Source organism: Schistocerca americana, chromosome 2 (genome assembly GCF_021461395.2).
Source record: "Schistocerca americana isolate TAMUIC-IGC-003095 chromosome 2, iqSchAmer2.1, whole genome shotgun sequence".
Classification (NCBI taxonomy): domain Eukaryota; kingdom Metazoa; phylum Arthropoda; class Insecta; order Orthoptera; family Acrididae; genus Schistocerca; species Schistocerca americana.
This window is the reverse complement of record NC_060120.1, coordinates 39,402,914-39,430,887: the sequence shown is the minus strand read 5'-3', so window position 1 is coordinate 39,430,887 and position 27,974 is coordinate 39,402,914. Positions and strand designations below refer to the sequence as shown.

Genomic DNA, 27,974 nt, shown 5'->3' with positions numbered 1-27,974 from the left:
TGACAGGGTTGTAGCCTCACCCCAATGTTTTTCAATCTGTAAATTGAGCAAGCAGTGAAGGAAACAAAAGGCAAATTCAGAGAAGGTATTAAAATCCATGGAGAAGAAATAAAAACTTTGAGGGTCGCCGATGACGTTGTAATTCTGTCAGAGACAGAAAAGGACCTGGAAGAGCAGCTGAACGGAATGGATAGTGTCTTGAAAGGAGGATATAAGATGAACATCAACAAAAGCAAAATGAGGATAACGGAATGTAGTCGAATTAAGTCGAGTGATGCTGAGGGAATTAGATTAAAAATGAGACACTTAAAGTATTAGATGCATTTTGCTATTTGGGAGCACAATAACTGATGATGGTCGAAGTAGAGAGGATATAAAATGTAGACTGGCAATGGCAAGGAAAGCGTTTCTAAAGAAGAGAAATTTGTTAACATCATGTATAGATCTAAGTGTCAGGAAGTCATTTCTGAAAGTATTTGTATGGAGTGTAGCCATGTATGGAAGTGAAACATGGACGATAAATAATTTGGACAAGAAGAGAATAGAAGCTTTCGAAATGTGGTGCTACAGAAGAATGCTGAAGATTAGATGGGTAGATCACATAACTAATGAGGAGGTATTGAACTGGATTGGGGAGAAGAGGAGTTTGCGGCACAACGGGACTAGAAGAAGGGATCGCTTGGTAGGACACATTCTGAGGCATCAAGGGATCACCAATTTAGCATTGGAGGGCAGCGTGGAGGGTAAAAATCGTAGAGGGAGACCAAGAGTTGAATACACTAAGCAAATTCAGAAGGATGTAGATTGCAGTAGGTACTGGGAGATGAAGAAGCTTGCACAGGATAGAGTAGCATGGAGAGCTGCAGCAAACCAGTCTCAGGACTGAAGACACACTGACAAAGTTTGTTAAAGTATTTTTAACTTTAATTTTACTCTTAGATTATTTTTTAATCCTTTGTATATTAAGCACAGATACATTACGCTGATGTGACTCTGGTAATAGTGAACTCAGCACTCTCTCTTGCCTCTGTACCTCAGATAATGTCACAGCAGTTGTTTTGTGTCATTATGTATTATTGGTATGCATGGTTGTTAGTCATGTTATTGTTTTTCTATTTGTCACTCAAGTATTTCTAGGCATTTTATAGATTATCTTCATTTAATTGGATGAGTTTGCCATCCCACTGTTGTTGTGTTCATAACAGATCTGAAGACTGCAACAGCTGAAACTGCAAATTATACTACTTTTAGAAATAAATTGTATGTATGTTGCCACCTAAATTATTATCTGACTACATTAAGCTGTCATAAATGACACTCACTGAATACCTACAGAGGAGGCAGTTCAATGGGTTTATAAATTTGCAGATACACATTGGTGCCTATATTTGTGATGCTCTGTAGCAACATTAGATGAGCTTTCTGGACACTATTATATCCTCACTTCATTCTTACAGGTATCTTCTACAATATATTTTGTATGTGGTTTTGGAACATTTTGTACTTTCGAATTAGGTAACAATTGATTACTTTTGAAGTATTATGCAAGGCAGTTCATTACTCATACAAATTATCAGGTAAATAATTTTTTGCTCTTACATTTTTGCAATAGGGTGTATTTTTTTTAAATTTATTGCATTTCACTTTTTATACTCACCATACTCAGTTTTACCCCAACCAGTAGCAATTGCCCTGCTATCTGAGAATTTATCATGTGTGTAGAGACAAGCAGGTCGTATAGGCCACGTGAAATTCACACGCTCACTAAGTCGTAACAGAGCAATATCATTGTATTTGCTTGGTCCTTTGTATTCAGGATGGCGCACTAAATCTGCAATGTGATAATCCACAGGAAGTGCTCCATCATCATCACTTTTCAGATTATGCTCACCAAGACGAACTATTACTGCAGGATATCTGTAATTTGTTAAAGCACCTTTTTGTTAAGAAATAAGTAAAAATAATGTGTTTAAAGACAAGTTAGTAACATTTTCTATAACTGACATCAGTATGGTTCACAGTTTGTATATGAAACGCTGCAAATAAAATGTTTCATTTTAGCAGCTCAGATGTAATGACTGTTAACAAAAATTAATGTGCCTTAAATAAAATTGTATCCTATTGATGGAAGATAACTTCCCTGCCTATGAAGATGTTGCTGTTACATACACTGTCTTCAGTGTTTGAAGATGTCTTACAAATAGAAATAGAATTTCCAATAAACCATTTATTTGATTGGACTGTTGACTGGTGATCATATTCATGTAAAATGTGCAGAAACTGCAGCAGAGCTGGTGTATAACCTGTCTGCTTTCACTGGCAGCCCCCCTCCCCCCCCCCCCCCCCTCTGATGGGGAAACAGACCTGTAATAGGGGAGGAGTAGGATGTACTGGGTGAGTGAATCTTGCAGGTGTTGCACTTGGGTCCTTCATAAGGATATGGCCCATGAGGCAAGAGGTTAAGAGTGGATGTGGCTTAGAGATAGGGATAGACTAGGGTACTGTTTACATTGGGTGAGATGCAGACAACCATTTTAGGAGCATGGGAATGATAGTGAGTAGGATGTTCCTGGTTTCTTGTCATAGTTAAAACCCTGATGAAGGGCAAAGTTCAGTTGTTCCAGCCTGCAGTGGTACTGGGTTACGAGGGGTCCACTCCTTTACAGCTGTCTCTTTGGAGTTGTGGAAGGATAAGTTGTGTGTGAGGGTGTGGCATGGGAAAATTGTTTGTGAACTAGGTTTGGGGGACAGTGTCAGTGAGAAGACCTTAGTAGCATCTTCAGCACACTGGGCAAGGAAATTCTGGCCACTGAAGATACGACGTCCACAGGCGGTCAGAATATAGGGAAGTGATCTTTTGGTGTGGAATGGATAAAAGCTTTCAAAATCCAGGTACTGTTATTGGTTAGTGGGCTTAATATGGACAGAAGTATGCATGGAGCCATCAGGATTGTGGAAGTCAGTGTCCAGGAAGGTGGTGCATTGAGCTGAGAAGGACCACGTGCAGTGAGTAGGAGAGAAGGTGTCAGGGCTGTGGAAGACTGAGGATAGGGGTGTGGAGTTGGAAGGTTGTTGGAGAGGTAATGTTTGATAGCACAAGGCTGTGGACATGAGGGATGTTTGTGTCTATGGAGATGGAATGAATGGTGATAAGTATGGACCCAGGTGGTAATGGAGTGGGAATTGTTGAGTGTCAGTGAAGGATGTGGTTCATATCTTTAACATGAGCAACTGGTTAGTGGTGTTCATTGACAGGAGCAAAACATATTTTAGTAGGAGCACAGTAAATATCTGCAGGATATTATGGATTGTTGGATTCTACTGTTTGGTGAGCTGTTACCTTCAGTCTCAAAAAATTTACATTCTGCCAGGACTTTCCACACCACATTAATGAAATCTCAGATAAATGTTAAATTCTCCAAAGTACCTTGAGATCTACTGTAATTGTTTTGTGCATGTCTTTTCAAAATGTGATCTCAATAAACATCATGTGTGTAGTGCATGTATGGAAGAGGCACACGGGGATGTGGAGGGTGATGGTGATTGTAAGGTGAATTCCACTGTAGTGTTGATGCAGGTACATTCAGCAACAAATGCTCAGTAATATAGCTGATGGTGACTAATTTTGAACTTAATTCACAATTTAGTGCAATCTGTGTGCTACTCATCATTTATACACAGGTAAGTCATTACCTTTCTAATTTGATGTATTGTGTCAATGGGATCAGTAACTGTATTTGGTGACATTTTGTTTAATTTTATTAAATTTACAAGTAACACTAATAGACAATATTCATGCGAACACTTTTATTTCGTTCCATTGTGCCTTTGACTAATATCTAAAACAGCAATAATGGTTAGCAGAATACAATCCTAGTTGTGCTGAGGTCTATACTTACTTTCCAATGTGTGTGCAGTGTGCAGCAGTAAGGACATAATATTCACTGATTAATGATCCCCCACAGTTCCATTCCAGATTACCATCAACTTGATAACCAATAGCAGCCTGTTAACATAGATTGTTTATCACACATATGTAGCTAAGTAGTAGTAGAAGAGAAGTTTTAAAATGGTAGGGAAGATAGAAAATCTTGTCAGGTGAGAACAGGATAATATCAGCAACAGCAAAAGATAATGTAATAGGATTCATGAATAGGAAGGTAGGCAGGGAGTGAGTTACTATCAACAGTTCAGTTATAGGGTTGTTATCAGAATTGACACAAACGAACACCAACAACAATAGTTCTGGTGTACATACTGATGCTGCAAGCAGGAAATGAAGAAAGAGAAAATCTGTATATGGATACTGAGCAGGTAATTCAGTGTGTAAAGGCAGATGAAAATCTAGTAGTCTTGGGGGATTGGAATGCAGTTGTAGAGGAAGGAGAAGAAAAAAGGATCATGGGAGAATATGGCCTTGGCACTATAAATAAAAGGACAAAGACTCAATGCTGCCATATATTTCAGCTTTTAACAGCAAATACTGTCTTAAAAATTACAAGAGCAGAAGATACATTTTGAAAAGGCCAAAAGGTATGGGAAGATTTCAGAAAGGTTACGTCATAGTCAGGCAGAGATTTCAAAATGAGATATTGAATTTCAAGGCATACCCAAGAGCAAATATAAACTCAGATCACAATGCAGTAATGATGAAGAGGTAGACATGAAAATCTCTGTGGCTGTAGATCCTGTCATGGTGAATAGCTCATTAGGTGCTTCATTTGAAGAGGAGTGGATACCTATAAAAAGAGCTGTCGCTGAAGGTAAAAATAAAAACCTTGCTACGGGGAAAGTAATTGTGAAGAAACCAAAGGTAATGGAAGAAATACTGCAGTTGATCAACAAAAGAACAAAGTACAAAAATTTTCAGGGACTTTCATGAATACAGAAATAAAAGTTACTTTGGAATGAAATAAATAGGACGTATGTGGTCATAAGGCCAAATGGTTGAACAAAAAAATGTGAAGAAATTGAACAAGAAATAATTGTTGGAAGGACTAACTCCATCTACAGGAAGCCAAAACAACCACTGGTGAAATTAAAAGCTAGCAAGCTGACATTAAGAATGCAATGAAAATTCAAGATGGGTGGAAAGGGTATATTGAAGGCCTCTACAGGGGGAAGACTCGTCTGCTGATGTGTTGGAAGAAGCAACAGGCATAGACAGGGAAGAGCTAGGGGACCCAGTATTAGAATCAGAACTGAAAAGAGCTTTGGAAGACTTAAGATCAGATAAGGCAGAAGGGAGAGTTCAAATTCCATTGGAATTCCCAAAATCACTGGAGCAAGTGACAACAAAACCACTATGCATGTTAGAGTGTAGAATATGTGAGGTTGGTGGTATATTTTTGGAGAAACATTATCCACACAATTTTGAAGAAAGCAAGAGGTGACAAGCGTGAGAATTATCACACAATCAGCTTAACAGCTCATGTATCTGAGTTGCTGACAAAAATAAAACTGAAAATCTGTTAGATGATTATTAGATTGAATTTGTGAAAGGTAAAACTTGAAGTGAAAGTACATCAATGTTAATATTCAGTAATGACATTGCAACCTCTGTGGAATTGAAGAATATTTACAGAAACTGTTGATTGGAACGAGCAGTCTAATTAGTAAAGAATATGGGCTGAAACAAATTGGGGAAAGACAAACATAATGATAAGTAGCAAAAGTGAGAATAAAAACTGATTATCGTGATGCAGATGAAGTTAAGCAATTCTGGTGCATTGTAAGCAAAATAACTCATGACAGATGAAACAAGGGAGACATAAAAAACAGACTAGCAGAATGAAAAGAACCAGGCATAGAGATGTTAGGTAGTGAATCATGGACACAGGGGAAAATGGAACAGAAGAGAACTGAAGAATTTGAGATGTGGTGCAACAGAAGAATGTTAGCAAATAAGTAGACTAATAATATAAGGAATGAGGTGGTTTTCCACAGAACTGAGTAAATGAATCATTGAAATATATCAGGGAATAGCTTCCATGTTACTAGAGGGAACTATTGATGATAAAAAACTGTATAAGAAGTCAGAGACCAGAATACATTCAGTAAACAGTAGAGAAAGCACATTGCAAGTGCTATTCTAAAAGAATAAGTAAATGTTAGTATGGTGCCCATGTCCACAATGGTAGTGATGTTAGTGCAAAGTTACACTTAACAGATCATTGAGATTTTCTGATGTGCACCCACATCATTGAACTGTAGGTGAGTGGTTTCCTTTCCTATGTTCTGCCTGTGGTTTTCATCCTGGAATTCACATTACTGCAGTAACAACAAAAATGTACTTCACATAAAGTCAGAAAACTTCATATCAACTAAAAACATCACTTAGAATACAAACAAAATAATAAGTAGGAAAAATGAACATTTAAATCTCTCTGTGTGAGCTCAGATCTCTCTTATTTTATCACAACAGTCATTTCTCCTTAAGTATGTGAAAGCCAACAAAATATTTCCACATTTGAAGGAGAAAGTTGGTGATTGAAATTTCATGAGAAGATCCCAGGGCAATAAGAAACACTGTTTTAATTATTGTCAGCCCAACTTGTGTACTATTCTCTTCCTTTATTGCAATAATGCCTTTCTTTAAACTTCCTCAGTGCCCACCTTTAATGTCATCTCTGTAAGGATTCCACATTATGCAGCAAAACTCCAGGAGAGGATGGTGAGCATAATGCAGACAGTCTCTTTAGTAGATATTTTGCATCATCTAAGTATTCTGCCAACATAATACACTCTTTGGTTCTGAACTACATTTTCTATGTGAGCATTCCACCAGATTAGGCTGTTCGTGATTGTAACTCCAGCTATTTAGCGAATTGACAGGTTTCAAATTTGTGTGATTTACCATGTAACCAAAATTTAATGAATTTGCTTTTTTTTACTCATGTGGATGACCTCACAGTTTTTATTGCCACTTGTTGCACCTCACTTGTATCTTCTATGCATCATTTTGCAATTGGTTTTGATCTTCAGATGACTTTATTTGACTATAAGTGTTAGCATCATCAACAAATAATCTAAGGAAGTAGCTCAGAGTGTCTCCTAAATGTTTATATAAATTAGGGACAGTAGAGGGCCTGTTACAGTTTCTTGTGGAACACCAGACATCATGACTGATTTACACACTGACTTTCCATCAGTTACTACAAACTGTGACCTTTCTGGCTGGAAATCATGAATCCAGTTGCACAACTGTATCAACACTCTCTAAGCAAACAATATAATTAGAATCCACCCATAAGGAACTGTGTTTAAGGTCTTCTGGAAATCTAGGCACATGGACTTAGCTTAAGACCCACTGTTGGTATCATTCATTATTTCACGTGAACAAAGAGAGTTGTGTTTCATGAGAATAATATTTTCTGTGTCTGTGCTATGTACCAAATGCTCATTTTCTGCAATTAATTCATACTCTTTGAACAAACTATGTGTTCAAAGCAATTTTAGTGATGGGGGCCTGTGATTCAGCAGATTACTTTCTTTCCCTCCTTAAATATTGGTGTTCAACTTTCCAGTCCTAAGTACAGATCTTTCAGGGGGTGAGCAGTTATATATGATAGCTATGGAAATATTGTGTTGACATACTCTGAAAGAAACCTAGTTGATATACAACATGGACTTGAAGACTTGCCTGTATTTAGAGATTTAAGTTGCTTAGCTACAATGAGGACATCGACTTCTAAGTTACTCATGTTGGCAGCTGTTCTTGATTATAATTCTGGAATATTTACTTTGTCTTCTTTGCTGAAGGAATTTTGGAAAGCCATGTTTAGTAACTCTACTTCATTAGCACTGTCACTGGTAACATTACCACTGCCATCACACAGAGAAGGTACTGACTGTGTTTGGTACTGGTTGCATTTCAGTCGACGTATAATAGAAAACAAGAGAACAATATATGTTGAAACTGGTGATATGCAGTATATTTAGGAATTCATTGTGAAAGAAGAGTGCAATTTTGATTTTCCCAGAATGAACCTTTCAGTCTGCAGTGAAGCATGAGCTATTTAAAAACTTTCGTGACTGAGGAAAACTGTTTGTTAGACCAGAATTCAAACCTGGAACCTTGCTTTTCGTATGCTATGCTCTTACCAACTAAGTGATACAGTCATGACGTAATCAGCTTTAACGGCATTACTTCTTAGAAGGAGAGACAGCATTGGTCATACTTTTTTGTTTTATTAATTTTATGTACTTTTTATTTTGTTTCGTTAATAAAACAAAAAAATATGACCAATGCCGTCTCTCCTTCTAAGTATATCCATTATCTGGTCGTGGTGCACAGGACACTCCATGGAGTCGCCAATCAATAGCATTACTTCTTCCACTACAACTCTCATACTTACCAAACTTCACAAACTGTACATTGACAATCAAAACTAGACACTCACAGCCTCAGGCTGTCACAAGATGCACATAAATACTCAGCAGGTAAGAGCACAGCATGGAAGAGACAAGGTCCCAGCCTGGCACACAATTTTAATTAGTCAGGAAAATATCAGTTTTTATTTTTGTTTATAAGATCAAATTTTGCTGCTCTTAATATTAATATGATACTGGAAAATGCTGTATGGAATACATATAATGAGATAATGTGAAGAGTCATGGTAACCATTTAGGATATAATTGAAAATTTGACAGGCAGATAAACATAACTGGAATTATGACTAAGTTTTCAAATGTTTCACTCCTGGGAGCTAGTACACTAGCACACATGTAAACCTTCCCCCCCCCCCCCCCCCCCCCCCCAACACACACACAGAGACACAAAAAACAAGCATGTGGAAATGTGCACAACAGCATGTGACTACACTTTCCTGGCATTTGAAATATGTATGGGGGTATATAATCTCCTTTACTGAAGTAGTTGATCGAAATCTCTAATATTGTTAACAATAAATGACTATATATATATATATATATATATATATATATATATATATATATATTAGAGGGAAACATTCCACGTGGGAAGAATATATCTAAAAACAAAGATGATGAGACTTACCAAACAAAAGCGCTGGCAGGTCGATAGACACACAAACATACACACAAAATTCAAGCTTTCGCAACAAATGGTTGCTTCATCAGGAAAGAGGGAAAGAGAGGGAAAGACGAAAGGATGTGGGTTTTAAGGGAGAGGGTAAGGAGTCATTCCAATCCTGGGAGCGGAAAGACTTACCTTAGGGAGAAAAAAGGACAGGTATACACTCGTGCGCGCGCACACGCACACATATCCATCCGCACATACACATACAGTGTCTGTGTATGTGCGGATGGATATGTGTGTGTGTGCGAGTGTATACCTGTCCTTTTTTCCCCCTAAGGTAAGTCTTTCCGCTCCCGGGATTGGAATGACTCCTTACCCTCTCCCTTAAAACCCACATCCTTTCGTCTTTCCCTCTCCTTCCCTCTTTCCTGAAAAAGCAACCACTGGTTGCGAAAGCTTGAATTTTGTGTGTATGTTTGTGTGTCTATCGATCTGCCAGCGCTTTTGTTTGGTAAGTCACATCATCTTTGTTTTTAGATATATTTTTCCCATGTGGAATGTTTCCCTCTATTTTTTTATATATATATATATATATATATATATATATATATATATATATATATATATATATATATATATATATATATTGTTTATTTCGTGAACTGCCCTTTTCTGAGCCAAAAATATCCTTTTAGAATGGATGGGAAGAGTTACCTCAGAATATAATACCATAGGACATAAGTGAATAAAAATAAGCAAAGTAGACTAATTTTTGCGTTGAATGATCACTCATTTCAGATACCGTTCCAATAGTAAAAATGACAGCATTACTTCTTTGAACCAGATCCTGCACATGGGCTTTCCATGACAGGTTACTATCTATCTGAACACCTAGAAATATGAACTGTTCAGTTTCATTAATAATACACCCATTCTGTGAAATTAAAATGTCAAGTTTTGTTGAAATGTGTGTTAGAAACTGTGAAAACTGAGTCTTACTGTGATTTAGCATTAGTTTATTTTCTATAATCCATGAACTTAGGTCATGTCTGCACTATTGGAAACTGAGCCAATGTTGTAAACAACATCCTTTACTACCAAGCTAGTGTCATCAGCAAACAGCAATATTTTAAGTTACCCGTAATAGTAGAGGGCATATCATTTATATGAATAAGGGAAAGGAGTGGCCCCAACCCTGATCCTTGGGTCACCCCCCCCCCCCTCCCACAAGTTGATCGTACCCCACTCAGTCCCCATATCACAGCCATTCTCAACACTGTGAACAATGATCTTTTTCTGCGTGTTGCTAAAGTAAGAGGTGAACCAATTGTCAGCTATGCCCCATATTCCGTAATGGTTCAACTTTTGGAGCAATATCTTGTGATCAAAACAATTAAACACCTTAGTTAAATAAAAAAGTATGCCTAGCATTTGAAACCTTTTGTTTAACCAAATCAGTACCTCACAGAGAAAAGAAAATATAGCATTTTCTGTTATTAAGCAACTTCTAAAGCCAAATTGGACATTTGATAGCAAATTGTGTGATATAAAATGATCAGTATCCGTACATACACAGTCTTTTCAGTAACTTTAGCAAACAATGATGGCGTAGAAATAGTTCTAAAATTGTCTACATCATCCCTTTCTCCCTTTTTATAAAGAGGCTTTACTACTGACTACTTTAATTGTTCAGAAAACTGACCATTACCAAGGGAAAAATTACTAATAAGGCTAAGTACATGGCTAACATGTGCAGCATAGTACTTTAATGTTCTGCTAGGTACTCTATCATATCCATGAGATATCCATCTTCAGTGATTTAATTATTGACTCAATCTCCCCCTTGTCTGTATCATAGAGGAGTATTTCAGACATCAATCTCAGAAAGGTATTTGCCAAGAAAGTTAAATAATTCCCTGTAGGAACTAAATTTATATTTAATTCACCAGCAATGCTCAGAACATGATTGTTAAATACTGTACATATATGCGACTTATCAATAACAGAAATATTTTTACTGCAAACTGACTTTATATGGTTGATCTTGTGCTGCTGACTAGACACTTCGTTCACAACTGACCATATGGTTTTAATGTTATCCTGTGAATTAGCTATTCTATTTGCGTACCACAATCAAAAAAATCACAGTCTTTGAAAAATAAACATTCTGCTGGTATCGACGATATTTCAAGCAAGCTGTTGAAGGCTTGCTGTAGTGAAGTGACCGACGTTTTGTCTCACATCTGCAACACATCCATGCAACAAGGAGTGTTTCCAGACAGAATGAAATACTCTGTTGTCAGGCCCCTGTACAAAGTAGGGGATGCTACAAATGTGTCAAACTATCGCCCTATCTCTCTATTAACAACATTTTCAAAAGTCATAGAAAAAGCTCTGTACAACAGGATTGTGGCACACCTTGGTGACCTGAACATCATTAACAGTCAGCAGTTTGGTTTTCAAAAGGGAGTTTCAATAGATAACGCAATTTTCTCATTCACAAATGATGTTCTAGAGTCTATAAACAGCAAGAGGCTGCCAATTGGTGTCTTATGCGACCTATCAAAGGCGTTCGCTGTGTAGATCACCAGATACTCTTCAAGAAGGCCTGTCATTATGGAATTACAGGACCTGTAGGGAACTGGTTAAAATCGTACCTCAAAAATAGGAAGCAGAAGATTATTCTAGATGTTTCAGACAGTGTATCACAATATATAGTGGACTCTGAGTGGGGAATTGTGCAGCATGGAGTGCCAAAGGGATAGTGCTTGGGCCCTTGCTGTTCCTCATATATGTTAATGACCTGTCTTTATCCATCAATAAGCAGTGTAAATTTACAATGTTCGCTGATGATACGAGCATTGTGGTGGATAATGTGTCAACTACTGACTTAGAATCCGAGGTCAATGATATCCTTAAAGAAGTTCTGGGTTGGTTTAGTATTAACTCCCTTTCAATAAACCTGAAAAAAATCAATTTTATCCAGTTCCAGACAACCCACAAAAACCCAAAAGAAATAGTTATCACACAGAATGATCAGATGATAAAGCAAGTGTACTTATCAAAATTCCTAGGCGTATACGTGGACAGTAAGCTGAACTGGGAACATCACATTCTACAAACACTAAAACGGCTGATGTCGGCACATTTGCTTTACGAATTTTGTCACACTTCAATGACATTACCATCTCAAAGTCAGCTTACTTTGGCTATTTTCATTCAGTCGTGTTATGGCATCATCTTCTGGGGCAATACACCTGCCGCAAAGAAAATCCTCACAGCACAAAAAAGAGCAATAAGAATCATTTGTGGTGTACCCCCACGAACCCACCGTGGTACAACAACAAAGTTAGGAAACTACTGTGAAAGCAAAGAGAGCTCCACTCCAAGTTTAAACGCAGCCAAAACCTCTCAGACAAACAGAAGCTAAACGATGTCAAAGTTAGCGTAAGGAGGGCTATGCGTGAAGCGTTCATTGAATTCGAAAGTAAAATTCTATGTACCGACTTGACAGAAAATCCTAGGAAGTTCTGGTCTTACGTTAAATCAGTAAGTGGCTCGAAACAGCATATCCAGACACTCCGGGATGATGATGGCATTGAAACAGAGGATGACACGCGCAAAGCTGAAATACTAAACACCTTTTTCCAAAGCTGTTTCACAGAGGAAGACCGCACTGCAATTCCTTCTCTAAATCCTCGCACAAACGAAAAAATGGCTGACATCGAAATGAGTGTCCAAGGAATAGAAAAGCAACTGGAATCACTCAATAGAGGAAAGTCCACTGGACCTGATGGGATACCAATTCGATTCTACACAGAGTACGCGAAAGAACTTTCCCCCCTTCTAACAGCCGTGTACCGCAAGTCTCTAGAGGAACGGAGGGTTTCAAATGATTGGAAAAGAGCACAGGTAGTCCCAGTCTTCAAGAAGGGTCGTCAAGCAGATGCGCAAAACTATAGACCTATATCTCTGACGTCGATCTCTTGTAGAATTTTAGAACATGTTTTTTGCTCGCGTATCATGTCATTTCTGGAAACCCAGAATCTACTATGTAGGAATCAACATGGATTCCGGAAACAGCGATCGTGTGAGACCCAACTCGCTTTATTTGTTCATGAGACCCAGAAAATATTAGATACAGGCTCCCAGGTAGATGCTACTTTTCTTGACTTCCGGAAGGCGTTCGATACAGTTCCGCACTGTCGCCTGATAAACAAAGTAAGGGCCTACGGAATATCAGACCAGCTGTGTGGCTGGATTGAAGAGTTTTTAGCAAACAGAACACAGCATGTTGTTATCAATGGAGAGACGTCTACAGACGTTAAAGTAACCTCTGGCGTGCCACAGGGGAGTGTTATGGGACCATTGCTTTTCACAATATATATAAATGACCTAGTAGATAGTGTCGGAAGTTCCATGCGGCTTTTCGCGGATGATGCTGTAGTATACAGAGAAGTTGCAGCATTAGAAAATTGTAGCGAAATGCAGGAAGATCTGCAGCGGATAGGCACTTGGTGCAGGGAGTGGCAACTGACCCTTAACATAGACAAATGTAATGTATTGCGAATACATAGAAAGAAGGATCCTTTATTGTATGATTATATGATAGCGGAACAAACACTGGTAGCAGTTACTTCTGTAAAATATCTGGGAGTATGCGTGCGGAACGATTTGAAGTGGAATGATCATATAAAATTAATTGTTGGTAAGGTGGGTACCAGGTTGAGATTCATTGGGAGAGTCCTTAGAAAATGTAGTCCATCAACAAAGGAGGTGGCTTACAAAACACTCGTTCGACCTATACTTGAGTATTGCTCATCAGTGTGGGATCCGTACCAGATCGGTCTGACGGAGGAGATAGAGAAGATCCAAAGAAGAGCGGCGCGTTTCTTCACAAGGTTATTTGGTAACCGTGATAGTGTTACGGAGATGTTTAATAAACTCAAGTGGCAGACTCTGCAAGAGAGGCGCTCTGCATCGCGGTGTAGCTTGCTCGCCAGGTTTCGAGAGGGTGCGTTTCTGGATGAGGTATCGAATATATTGCTTCCCCCTACTTATACCTCCCGAGGAGATCACGAATGTAAAATTAGAGAGATTAGAGCGTGCACGGAGGCTTTCAGACAGTCGTTCTTCCCGTGAACCATACGCGACTGGAACAGGAAAGGGAGGTAATGACAGTGGCACGTAAAGTGCCCTCCGCCACACACCGTTGGGTGGCTTGCGGAGTATCAATGTAGATGTAGATGTAGAACCTCATGTCGAAATCTTTTTAAACGACTTGAAATACTGACAGCAACATCTCAGTACATATATTCACTGATGTGCTTCATAATAAATAACCCCGCTCTGTATGAAACGAATTGCCTACATCATGAACATAACACCAGAAGAAAAGAGGATTTCCACTGTGAGTTAAAGAACTTGACACTTATTCAGAAAGGGGTAAAGTACGCTGGAACGAAAATTTTCAGTTCCCTACCCAACAGCATCAAAAGTATAAGGAGTAGTACATCAGTATTTAAACGTAGCTTGAAAAATTATTTACTTGAGACCTCACTTTATTCACTAGCGGAATTCTTCCAGAGAAATAAATAAAACCCAGACTGGAAAGATGGTTTTAAATTTTTTGACACTGTTTACTGTTAAACTAATGTAATAATGCCCTAATGTAAAAATTCCTGTTTTTCTCATTCCCATTACTGGGTCACTTTTAAACCCAAAGTGGGAAGTTTTGATTACTGTTCAAGGTTAAAATAGATGCAATAATGCCCTAAATATGAAACTGCTATCTTCACACTTATGTTGACTAGTTTTTAAGCTAATAAGTGTGACTTTTGTGCACTGTTATTAATACTATAACAATGTCTTTATTCTATGTATTTTATTATGTACATTATATATAAAAACAAAGATGAGGTGACTTACTGAACGAAAGCGCTGGCAGGTTGATAGACACACAAACAAACACAAACATACACACAAAATTCAAGCTTTCGCAACAAACTGTTGCCTCATCAGGAAAGAGGGAAGGAGAGGGGAAGACGAAAGGAAGTGGGTTTTAAGGGAGAGGGTAAGGAGGCAACAGTTTGTTGCGAAAGCTTGAATTTTGTGTGTATGTTTGTGTTTGTTTGTGTGTCTATCGACCTGCCAGTGCTTTCGTTCGGTAAGTCACCTCATCTTTGTTTTTATATATAATTTTTCCCACGTGGAATGTTTCCCTCTATTATATTATTATGTACATTGACACGTTCCACATCTGAGTGACTTGCTCACATGTACAGATCTATGGAACAAGTATATAATTAAATAAATAAACTCTTTGGCCTCCTAATAACATTTTTAAGCACCTTACAATACTGTTTGTAATGGGCTACTGTAGCTTCACTGTGACTACTTCTCACATTTTGATATAATTCCCACTTTGTCCTACATGATATCCTTATCCCACTAGTCAGCCACCCGGGCTGCCTATTACTGTTAGTACCCCATTCAGCATGTTTTAATGGAAAGCAACTCTCAAAGACTATGAGAAATGTGTTAAGGAAAGCATTATATTTGTCACCTATGTTATTGGCACTATAAACATGCTGCCATTCTTTTTCCTTGACAAGGTTTAAAAAAACTCTCTATTGCTGTTGGATTAGCTTTCCAACATAGTTTCTAATTACATATAACATTTGTTTGAGTACAAAAGCCTTTTAGTGTTAATTTTTGTGCATCATGGTCTGAAAGGCCATTCACTGTTTTACTAACAGAATGCCGATCTAGTAAAGAAGAATGAATAAAAATATTGTCTATGGTTGTGATACTGTTCCCCTGCACCCTAGTTGAAAAATATACACAATCTGCATCAGATCAAATGAATTTAGGAAATCTACCAACATCCTTTTTCTTGCACCATCATACACAAAATTTATATTTAATTCACCGCATATAACTGATATCGGGTACTTCCTTCAAAGTGAATCAGGAGCCCTCTCTAGCTTGAGCAGAAATGCTCTGGAGTTGGAGTCAGGGGACATGTAAACAACAACAATTAGAAGTTTAGATTCACTAAATTCAATTGCCCCGGCACAACATTTAAATATCTGTTCAGTGCAGTGCTGTGATAGATCTATGGACTCAAATGAAATACTGTTTTTTACATACATAACCACTCCCCCATCCCCACTCCATGAAAAACAGCCAGCTAATTAGTACCCATGTCAAGGAAGCTTCTGAATTGTCAAATTATTTAAGTGGTGTTCTGACATACCAATAATTTCAGAGTCAACATCTATAAGCAGTTCACTAACTTTATCTCTAATACCTCTTATATTTTGATGAACTATGCTAACTCCTTCTCTACTTGGGAGCATGACATCCTCTGAAGGTGAGTCCTTAGTTAGAGGGACTTCCTTTAAGCAGGTATACCTATCAGCTGGCTTCAATTTAAAAATGGTGTACCTCTAATGCCAACTACTACAGGAATTTTTCCATGAGTGATCCCACCACCACCCATTACAAATATCAGCTGGCTTCAATTTAAAAATGGTGTACCTCTAATGCCAACTACTACAGGATTTTTTCCATGCGTGATCCAACCACCACCCATTACAGTCACCTAAAAGCTTTGCCACCCTCCCCTTCCCATACCTATTGAGGTGCAGGCCATGCCTAGTAAAACTTGATCTACTGATAGACTCAAGTGGCACTATTGAAATGTCACCCATGCCCTCTGCCATCAGTGACCCCTCCAGCCCCATGTTAACGTGCCTAACACCCGCATTAAGATGATTCCAATCATGATGCTGAAACAACTGCATAAAATACACATTAGTGCCACCAGTTTGAGTAGCTATCTTTACAGGTGGCCACCTACATTATATTCTCCGTTCCTATCAAGACTGTTCCCTGCTCCACCCACTATCACTACCTGATCCTCCTTTGTAAAATTCCTACATAACTCCCCTGTGCTGTCAGTCACCTGAACCAACCCTGCACTAGGCTTCAAAATGCTGGTGACCTGGTACTCACTCCCCAACACCTCCTGCAACTGCAGGCCCTCCCCACTACTGTGCAAACTACCTAGCAGCAGAACTTTTTTCTTTCTGTTTGACTTTGCAACTAACCTAGGCCTCCTAACTGCTGAGGACTGCTGCATGTTTCCTACATCTACAGCTACACGGGGCTCCTCTCCACCCAACTCTGACAGTTGGTCAACTCTATTACATATACGCAAAGTATAACTGTTTGAACACCTCCTCCTCCTCCTAGCTGTCTTCTTCCCAACTGCCAGTTCCCATTCCCCACTATCCTTCACCCTCCTCAATCTATCTAGTTCCTCCTTCGTGCATTGTAATTGCACCTGAATGGCACAGATCTTATGCTCCTGCTCCTCTGTCAACTTATTTCTACTGCAGATTCTGCATTCCCAGGAGAGGATCTCACTAGAATGCCAACTGCCTTCCCCACTGCATTCCCCCCAACGAAAATATTATGAACAAATGCCACAGCATAATCCACTAATCACAAATCTATGACAGAGCCCACGCTTTTCACTCATGATAAAATTTTGCAGTTACAGAAAAAAACCATATGTTTATGTTACCTAAGTTTAGTTAAACCAATGGAACTGTTTATAGAACCAACAATAGGAATCTCAAAATTCTCTGTCTACTAAGAAAGCAATTACTTGTATTAATACTACTACACCACAGCTAATGCCAATACTAACAAAACTTCACAAAGTTATCAGCTAAAACCAAAAATTCAAATGGCAACTGGAACTCTCAACGAAGTTAAAACACTGAATGAAAATTTTACTGAAATATTTCACTAGAAACAATAAGAAATGCACTAGGCTTCAAAATGCTGCTGACCTGGTACTCACTCCCCAACACCTCCTGCAACTGCTGGCCCACACCTCTACTGTGCGAACTACCTAGCAGCAGAACTTTCTTCTTTCTGTTTGACTTTGCAACTAACCAAGGCCTCCTAATTGCTGCATGTTCCCTACTTCTAAAGCAAGAAATTTACTAAACAACTTTAATCCACAGAAAACTCTAAAAAACACAGCAAGTGAACATTTCCATAAGTTTATTGAAGTTATTTTGCCACAAACAGCACAAAACACCACTGAAAACTATTGAATTTAATAACTGCATAACAGTGCGCAAATAACTTTGTCAATGCTTAGATTTATACCGGCTACAGCTACAACTGCACGCCAAAAAATGTAATAAACACAGTACTGAGACATGAGACTTGGATGAATGACTTAAGCACACTCACAAATAACAGACCACTCTAGTCAGTAACACAGGAAGAAAGACTGAGATACATGGAACTCCACTAACAACTTATGTTTACAACAAATGTTAACACTATTAACTTTAAAATAAGTAACATAAAAACAAAGATGAGGTGACTTACCGAACGAAAGCGCTGGCAGGTCGATAGACACACAAACAAACACAAACATACACACAAAATTCAAGCTTTCGCAACAAACTGTTGCCTCATCAGGAAAGAGGGAAGGAGAGGGGAAGACGAAAGGAAGTGGGTTTTAAGGGAGAGGGTGAGGAGTCATTCCAATCCCGGGAGCAGAAAGACTTACCTTAGGGGGGAAAAAGGACAGGTATACACTCGCACACACTCACATATCCATCCACATATACAGACACAAGCAGACAGAAATATGTCTGCTTGTGTCTGTATGTGTGGATGGATATGTGCGTGTGTGCGAGTGTATACCTGTCCTTTTTTCCCCCTAAGGTAAGTCTTTCCGCTCCCGGGATTGGAATGACTCCTTACCCTCTCCCTTAAAACCCACTTCCTTTCGTCTTCCCCTCTCCTTCCCTCTTTCCTGATGAGGCAACAGTTTGTTGCGAAAGCTTGAATTTTGTGTGTATGTTTGTGTTTGTTTGTGTGTCTATCGACCTGCCAGCGCTTTCGTTCGGTAAGTCACCTCATCTTTGTTTTTATATATAATTTTTCCCACGTGGAATGTTTCCCTCTATTATATTAAAATAAGTAACTGAAGACAAAAACTTTATAAAATATTGATGAGCAACTTCAACAGCAGTCCAGTGTACATGACATCACACTTACTTATGTATGACATTGTATAGATGGTCATGTACAAGTAATCATTTCATTCAGTGTGTATTGTAACTCTTACCTTCAAGTTACTGTCAACTGCAATACAAATTTGTAAAATATAAGAAAGAAGTATTTCATTTCATCAGTTTTTTTGAAACAGAAGAGGTACTTAGAAATACATAGGAAAACCTACCTACATGTTTAATACTGTAGTTTTCTATCATACAGTCTATTAAATATGAAATAAATAATATCCAAAATTAATAAAAAAAACAGAAAGTTTTGGTTTGAAGGTTATTATTCAGTATTTAGTCATTAGTATGCTGAAACTAATAGTATAGTTAGGTTTGTTAAAAATATTGTATTTAAAGAAGAGAAATCACAAAATTATTATGTAAACAAAGTAGGAAAGACCATCCTTCTCATACCGTCTGTTAAGTCTTCCCTGATCTGGAGATCTGGGTGACTTTTATGAACTCTCTCCATTTCCTAAATCTCACCTGTCCTTTCCCTTAAGCACTCTACCTTCCCCTACAACCCTTCTGCCAGAAGAAGGAGCTACTGCCTCTGAAAGTTTCCAAATTTAAATGCCTTTATATGCTTATTACACTCCTTACTTACTAGTGGCCAACTCCTTCTACTCCATTGATGAATTTTTTAATAGAAACAACAGATGTATTGTATATATTCACACTATTAGCATTGTTATTTAAAAAGACATGTTCCACATCCACGAGGATCTCAGCACGGATATATGGAACGAAAACTAATCTACTCTAATCTGCTGCTTAGCAAGTAGATATTTTATTCATCTAGTTAAGTTGTATACTAATAATCAATAATAAGTATCTACCACAAACCATACCCAAAGAAATCATTACCTGTGCTATGCATTAATCACATTGACAAATGATGATTTTCTTTCTCACTTTAATTTAAGCCCTAGAATTTCAATAGAAAATCAGACATTTGTTCACATGCGGCAAAAAAAAAAAAAAAGAGAGAGAGAGAGAGAGAGAGAGAGAGAGAGAGAAAGCGTCTTAGGAGACACAAAAAACACACATTTAGAGAAAATTGTCCAATTTTTAGAAGTAGAACATAGCTTAATACAAATTTAAATACACATAAATAGCATTGTCATTCCAGCTTCCCTACAGGACTACAGGATGCATATTGCCTGCATCATCTCGTGATGAGTTTGTTAAGGTAAGGGACAATGCCCATCTCTTTTTTATTGCCCTGAAATTATTTAATGGAGTGCAAAAAAACTCATCTTCCTTTGTCCTGATGCCAACGCTAGAGAATAAGAACAAAATCTTGTATTCAGTGCATGATACAACCTCCTCCAAAATTTTCAGAATGTTGTCGGGAATATGACAAATGACTACAGGAGTGGTTGCAGCTCTGTTGCAGGAAATACATTATTTATTACTGCTAATGGCTGCAGAAAACTTCGGATGTAAGGGCAGGTTATTGTAGGATAGTGATTTCTTAACAGTATTTTCAGATCATATGAACTCCCTGTAAAAGTTGTTGTAGCTTTAGCTGTACAATAAAAGACATTTTTAAACTCAAACTGAGTGTAATTTCACAAATTCATAGCTCTATTACATATGACAACAAATGCTCAAGCGGAGCCCTCCACATAGGTCATTGAAAATACTCTTCTTGCAGTATCTGAACACGATGATTGTTACAAATCAATTTAAATACTTTTCTGAACATTGTATAAATGTCCTTAATACTATAGTGACACAGTCACTACCTCAGTGGTTCCTTGGGTGCAATACAGGAGAGTCCATCTTTTATACATATGATAATTATAGAAAAACTGCACGCATAAATGTCAGAGTTTAACACTGTGTTGACTTTAGAAACAAAGCACAAGCTCAGATTAGGGTAGAATGTGGAAAGGAATGAAACATGGCATTTTTCAAGGAGTCAACCTGTCATTTGACTCAAGAGGCTTAGAACACCACAGGAAAGTCTGACGGGATGGGTGAATGGGACTTTTAAATGCAACAGATCTATTAAAGAGATTGCCTACACTATGGTTATCTATTCTCTTCTGGAGTACTGTCATTCAGTTAGGATCCTTACCAGGCACGGTTAATCGGGTACTCAAGAAAGGAATACCTTGAGGAGGTCCATAGAAGGGCAGCACATTTTGTATTATTGAGTAATAAGGGAGAGAGTGTCATAGATACGATACAGGATTTGGGATGGACATCATTAAAACAAAAGGATTTTCCCATTCTGGTGGAATCTTCTCACTAAATTTCAGTCCCAACTTCCTCCTCTGAATGCAAAATATTTGGTTGATGCCAGCTTACATAGGGAGAAATGATCATCTGCATAAACAGCTACGATCAGCATAAACAGCTATTGGTTAAGAATTTTCAACAGTCAGCAGATATTTCAACTAACCGATTTTAACTCAGTCAATGTGAAATATCAGCTATCTTTATTGCATCAAAATATAACCTGTGCACAAAAATAAACTCCCCTACACACATAACAAAAACTAGTGCTAACTTATTGATCAGATCTTTGTAAACACTGACATGCACACCTCAGAAAACTTTAATACTGGCTACAGTGACCACAATGCACAGCTACTTGCCGTATGTGGAAGTGTAGATTTGTCTAGGTATGGAAGTGTTATCTACAAGAGAAAATTCAGTGTGCAAAATACTGAGCACTTCAAACATATGCTAAGTACCCACCCGTGGAATAAAATCTACAACAGTTACAACACAGATGAAAAGCTGGATAATTTCTTGAATAATATTAAGGAATTTCCTCTTTGGTGGCTGTGTGTTAAGAGGTCAATATTAAAATCGCCACACAGAACTATAGTTTTGCAAGTATTTTTAAGTTTCCCTAGTCCAAGGTCAAGTTTTTTAAAGAAAATGTTTACATTGCTGTTGGGTGATCTGTAAACACACATTATTATAGTTTTTCCTGATGTTATTTCAATAGCTAAGGCTTCAAAGTGCTTTTCGCTTCCTAAGTGATTTACATAGTCTATTATCTTATAGTCTATGTTTTCTTTCACATAAATGCAGCTTCCTCCAAGCTTTGATATTTATCTGCAAAAGTAGTTTGCCAGAGTGAAACCATTTATGTTTGAATACTGTAAATGGTCCTTCTCTAGCCAGTACTCACAAAAACATAAAACTGATACCTTCTTCCACTCATTCCTAAGAAGCACATTTATTTCATCAAGTTTGTTTGGTAGGGACTGTACGTTTTGGTGAATGACTTTTAAAGTATATGTATAAGTTTGTTCTGTAACACATTTCCCTGTGGCACCTCAGCTACTCTAAAAAACGCCCACTTGTCCCTTTGTGTGTGTTTCTTCCCAGCCATTTATCTAATGTGTTTTGGACCATTTTTGTGTTATTCGTTCTTTCCTTGGGTTTCAGCCTTCCTTGTGAGTCAATTTGGACCCCTTTAACATGTTCTGCATTGTTTTTTGAGCTTTCATTGCCTGTTATGAGCCAATTATCCAACATACTGGTAAGTTTTCTAGTGTAATGCTTCACAAAATTATATATTTTCTCTGTTAGGTACTATTTACCAGCATAGTTCAGATGAAGTCCGTGTCTGGTGTGCATGGATTTTTCAAGAGTGCTTACATCTATTACATTTGCATGCTCAAATTTTCCACAGACATCCTTTATGTCAGAGTTTATCTTAATCACTAATTGATTCATACATGACCAGGAAGGTAGGTCATGCCTCTGTGTTTGGTTAATAACTAACACATTCGTGTAGACTGTCTGCTGCAGTACACATTTAAGAGCTATTTTTATTTCGTTGGCTTGATCCCTTGCAACATCGTTCGCACCTCCAAAAATTATCACGTAGTCTGATGGTCCAAAGTTTTTACAAGAGTTTTCAATTGGTTTTGTTACTTCCGAAAAACGAGCTCCTGGATTCACGAAACCCATGACATTGTAGCTTGGTGTAATATCTCTTTATATTCGATGAATTATTCAGATACAATTCTACCCTTGAATGACGTTTACTAATTTTCTATCTTCATACTCGCAGAATCCATGCAAAAAGTAGTTCATACAATAGCTATACCACGAGCGCATATGTATTCTTTGTAGTACTCTCTCTGGTGGTTGTTAGAAAAAAAGGAAAGGGGGCTTCTGAGATTGTCTTCGTGCCGATTAGCCTGTGCTTGGTTTGGAAGAACTGTAATCTGATTATTGAGATTTATTACAGAAGGTAACTGATATGAACTGTACGATTAAATGGAAATATATATAGATGGCTCCTTCAAGTAAATGTTGTGTATTTTAAATTTGAGAATTAATGATATTTATCGATATATTGCGTAGTTGTTAATCAGAAGGGACTTCCGAAAGACTGGATACGAACCTGCACTTAATAATCCAAGAGCTCCATTGCTTCTTCGGAAGGTTAAACTTCATCAAAGCCAAATATCCGCTTGATCTGAGGTTTCCCGACTGATTATAAAACGCTCCCAAAATTACGAGGCATTTTATTTGTGCAGATTAGCAGACTGCCGCAAAGCTCGAACGAATTAAGAGCTACAGAATTACGTAGATAGGAGGAAAAATTACAGTGGCGCCAGTGTGACAGGACTCTCTTGGATTGTTATATAATATATGTATTTTTTGTTTCATGAAAACCAACGAGAACGAGAGGTAACTAATCTGAAGAGAGATTCGGTGCCCATAGTAAAAGATTGCTGATACCAAGAAACGATTTCAACTATTGGACAACACCGAGACTACAGAACAAGGCCAGAGAAATCTAATTTTTTTTATCCTGTAGTTAAAATAGTTTGAAATCAATTTAGAAAGAACTTTTTTCCAGATAGTAGTTAGATTGTAGAACTGTATATTGTGTGATTTTCGTATCTGAGCAGTGAACTTTATACCATCTGTGAAGTAATTAGAAAGTTAAGTGTGTCTACGACAGTAAATTTGAAACTGTATTTAGTGACTGGAACCTGATATTGACAGTTATTTAATGGTATTGACTAGAGCGGCATTTAAAATGTCATTGAATCAGCAACGAGACGTGCAACAGCCTTCAGCTGTTTGCACAGAAGCAGAGGCCACGGATAGTAATTCTGAGACTGTTGTGGCTAGCAGTAGCAATATAAATAATCCCGCTGGTTCAGAAAACATTCATACAAAAGCTGATCAGACTGTTGTTGACACATTAGTTGTTATTATGCAACAGTTGTCTCTATTAGCCGAAGGCCAAGCAGAGGTAAAACGAGACTTATCTGTTATACAAAATGAATTAAAAAATCAACTAGCCGAAAATCAAACAGAATTACAAAATCAGTTAAGAGCAACCTTTACCGAATTAGATCAGAGATTAAATACCCAGACACAGGAAATAAAAGAACAGGCAGAAAGGACCGAACAGAATCTTATTGCTCAAATTGAGCAGGTCCGCCAACAATGCCAAGAAGACAATAGTAAATTAAAAGCGGAACTAACCGAATATGTATCCGTCAAAATTGACATGATACAAAAACAAGTAGAACTGTTTCCTCAAGTAATACAAGCTCAAAAAGACATACAGTGTTCCGTAGCTATGATACCAGAAATAACAGAATCCCAAGATAATTTAAAGAAGCAATTTGACAAAGTGAAGGAAAAACAGGAGACAGTGGAACATAGAATGAATGTACTTGCGGGAAAGTTTTCAGAAATGACATTAGAGCGGCAAAATTTTCCTTCGGAAACAATAGAAGAAACTGTGAAAGTAGCTTTACAGTCAATTTCAGAGAGTTCCGAGGAGAATTTTTTCAACAAAGGGTTAAAGGAAGTTCGAGAACAACTTGGCAAAGATTTCTCGCATTGGAAAGAAAATATCGAAAGATCACTAAAACTCTCGCAGCAGGATTTAGAAACAGCGAGAAGTAGGAAACAAAACTCCCAATCTGCGCGTGACATTCCGTCCACGTCAAGATCCGATGTAGACAGAACTGGAACGTCACAAGTAAGATTCGATATAACGGATAGCCACAGGGAAAAGTACGAACAGGATGATTTTTGGAATCGTAGTAGCGTTGAGGAGAAGATGATTAAACAGAGACAATTTCAAATCTTTAACCCTGACAAAAAGAATGTTCATCCTGTAGTCTTTATTCGAAGTTTCAGTGGTCTATTTCCACGATCTTGGACAGAATGGCAAAAGATTAGTTTTGTATCTGGATATATACAAGGAACAGGAGCATTGTGGGCATCCGAACAAATATCTTCTTGTAAATGATACAAAGAATTTGAGCAGGCTTTTCTAGCAAAATATTGGTCTGCTGGAATACAAGAAAGACTTAGGCAGGAAGTATTATATCCTGAGCCTTTCTCGTTTTCTAGAGGATCTCTAAAGAGATATTTTGAGAAATACATTAATAAATCTTTGTATTGGGATGTACCGATTCCTTTGCCGGATATACTTAGAATACTCAAGTCTAGACTACCCACCAGTATAAGGAATCAGCTGTTGTATATAAATGATAAGGATATAGACTCATTTATGACTACGCTTGATCATATTGATATAATTGAGGAGGACAATAGAAGGGCAAGAGAAATGTCATATCAAAGAAGAGTAACAGAAGCGAATCCGAGCTGCAACTCGAATGGGAATTGCAGTAATAGTAGCAGTAACAATAATCATAACCAACTACACTCTCCGAGGAGACTTAGAAATGGACAAAATGCAAATAATAATTATTACCATAATGGAAACTTTAGTAATGGTGCAGCGAGGGGCTATTTTAGGAACAATAGGAATTTTAATCGATATGATCCAATGTATGGCAACACAGGACAGTTCTACCAACACCAGCAGAACAACAACAATAATTACACAAATCAAGCAAGACAATATAGACCAAATTCACCACAACAACCGATAATCACTGAAGTAGCTGAAGAGATAAATACCAATCGGACCAATAATCAGTCAAACTAAACATGACCGCATCGTGCCCGGAGGAGCGGTCAGGGGATCTGTTAGGGGCGAAACACTAAAATTACAATTGTTAAGATATAATGATGGTGAGCTGATGACTGAAGAGTTAACAAAGGATTTAATAACTTGTCATAATGACAGATCGAGTGTTCCGGTATCGGAAGTATTTGTTGAAATAGAGGAAGTTCCAACGAATGTGATATTAGACACCGCCGCTTCCGCCAATGTCATCTCAGGCGCTCTTTTTCGGAGAATTATTAGGAAGAAGAAGGTACCAATTTTGCCAGTACAGAACTGCAAAATCATCGGAGCTGTTGGAGCACGCTCTCCCAATGTCAAAATACAAACACAATTAGAGATGAAAATGGGAAATGTAGCAATAAAATGCACGTTCCTTGTAGTGGAGAAGTTATTAGTGGACTGTATTCTTGGTATTGGGAGTATGCAGGAGTACGAGTGTCAGATTGATTTTTTGGAAGGAATAGTTAAATTTAGATTAAATGGAGAAGAGATAGCACTGGATTTAAATAGAAAGGAAACTGTGCATGAGAAATATTGTCGCGGTGCCATAATTCAATTAATTGACACTACAAACGGTCGTTGGAAGGAGCTTTCAAAGGATTTGATACAACAGGAGGACTTTAACCAAACAACAATGATAAAAGCTAGTGAATCAAATCAGCTTACCGGAGAACAAAGGCAGCAGCTTCATTATTTGTTAGAGGCATATGAAGAGATTTTTGATGAGAAACCAGGAATTATTAAAGGGTATATTTGTCACCTACAAGTGAAGCCACATCAGACTTACTGTTACACGCACTATCCGATCCCCTGGCGTTTAAAACAATCCGTTCAAAGGGAGATAAATAGAATGTTAGGATGGAACTTGATTGAGCCATCAACTAGTCCATATTGTTCTCCGCTCTTAGTCGTTCCTAAACCTGGAGGCAACGGAAGAAAAGTATGAAGACCAGAATATAAAATGGGAGGAAAAGATTCGACTCGCACTTGTCAATTTAACTAAAAAGGCAATACAACGGAAATTGACATATGATAAACGGATTCACCGGATTCAGACGTTTCATCTTGGAGAAAAGGTTTTATTGAGGCGACACATCCATTCCTCGAAACTGATGAAGAACATAAAGAAATGGAATCTTATTTATACCGGACCATATGTTATTGTAAATATACCAAATCCTGGATCATACTTGTTGGCATATCCCGAATCGAAAAGGATAAAGGGATCATTCCCGCATAATGATATTAAGAAATTTAGTGAAGGATCGTAGATCTGTGATACCAAATATGGAGAAGAATTTAGTGTGGAATTTGACTATGAGTCGAATGTGTATATAAATATCAAGAAGTTTATGTTGTCTAGAGGTTAAGAGACAGTGAGATTACTCTTGTGGTAGGTTAAGAGACTCTTGTGGTAGGTTAAGAGACAGTGAGATTACTCCTGTGATAGGTTAAGAGACAGTGAGATTACTCCTGTGATAGGTTAAGAGACAGTGAGATTACTCCTGTGATAGTTTAGCACAAAATTTTTAAGATAGGTAGAAGAATTTGTTAATTACTAGTGTTTGTAAGTGTGGACTATGAGCAGAAGCCACAGTGATATACAATGAAAGTGCATCTACATTTCCTCAAGACACGGCACTTATGTGAGAATTGCGTGTGAAACTTGAACAGTGTGGGATATGTAGGTAAATACGCTGTGTGTATGATGTGCGCTGTTCGCGCAAGAAAACAAATGAACTGTGAAATGAAGCAACAGTCGATAATGTCACTGTTGCAAACAATTGAAGAAACTCTCTGGTTGCGCGAGAGAAAATTATTATAATTTTTAGATTTTTTAATTATGCCTTCTTTACCAGGAGAATTAATTTAAGAATTTTAACTAACA

The 27,974-nt window shown here is 37.8% G+C and overlaps 1 protein-coding gene across 1 annotated transcript in view; it reads right to left on the bottom strand.

Annotated features, from left to right (window-relative positions):
* Positions 1 to 27,974, bottom strand: part of LOC124593766 (venom protease-like) — a 175,324-nt gene that overhangs the window by 48,880 nt on the left and 98,470 nt on the right. Inside the window, exons 5-6 of the mRNA XM_047132115.1 lie at positions 3,900 to 4,006; positions 1,658 to 1,917 (exon numbers count right to left, since the gene is read on the bottom strand). Coding sequence (XP_046988071.1) covers positions 1,658 to 1,917; positions 3,900 to 4,006 — 367 coding nt within the window. The remainder of the gene's footprint in view (positions 1 to 1,657; positions 1,918 to 3,899; positions 4,007 to 27,974) is intronic.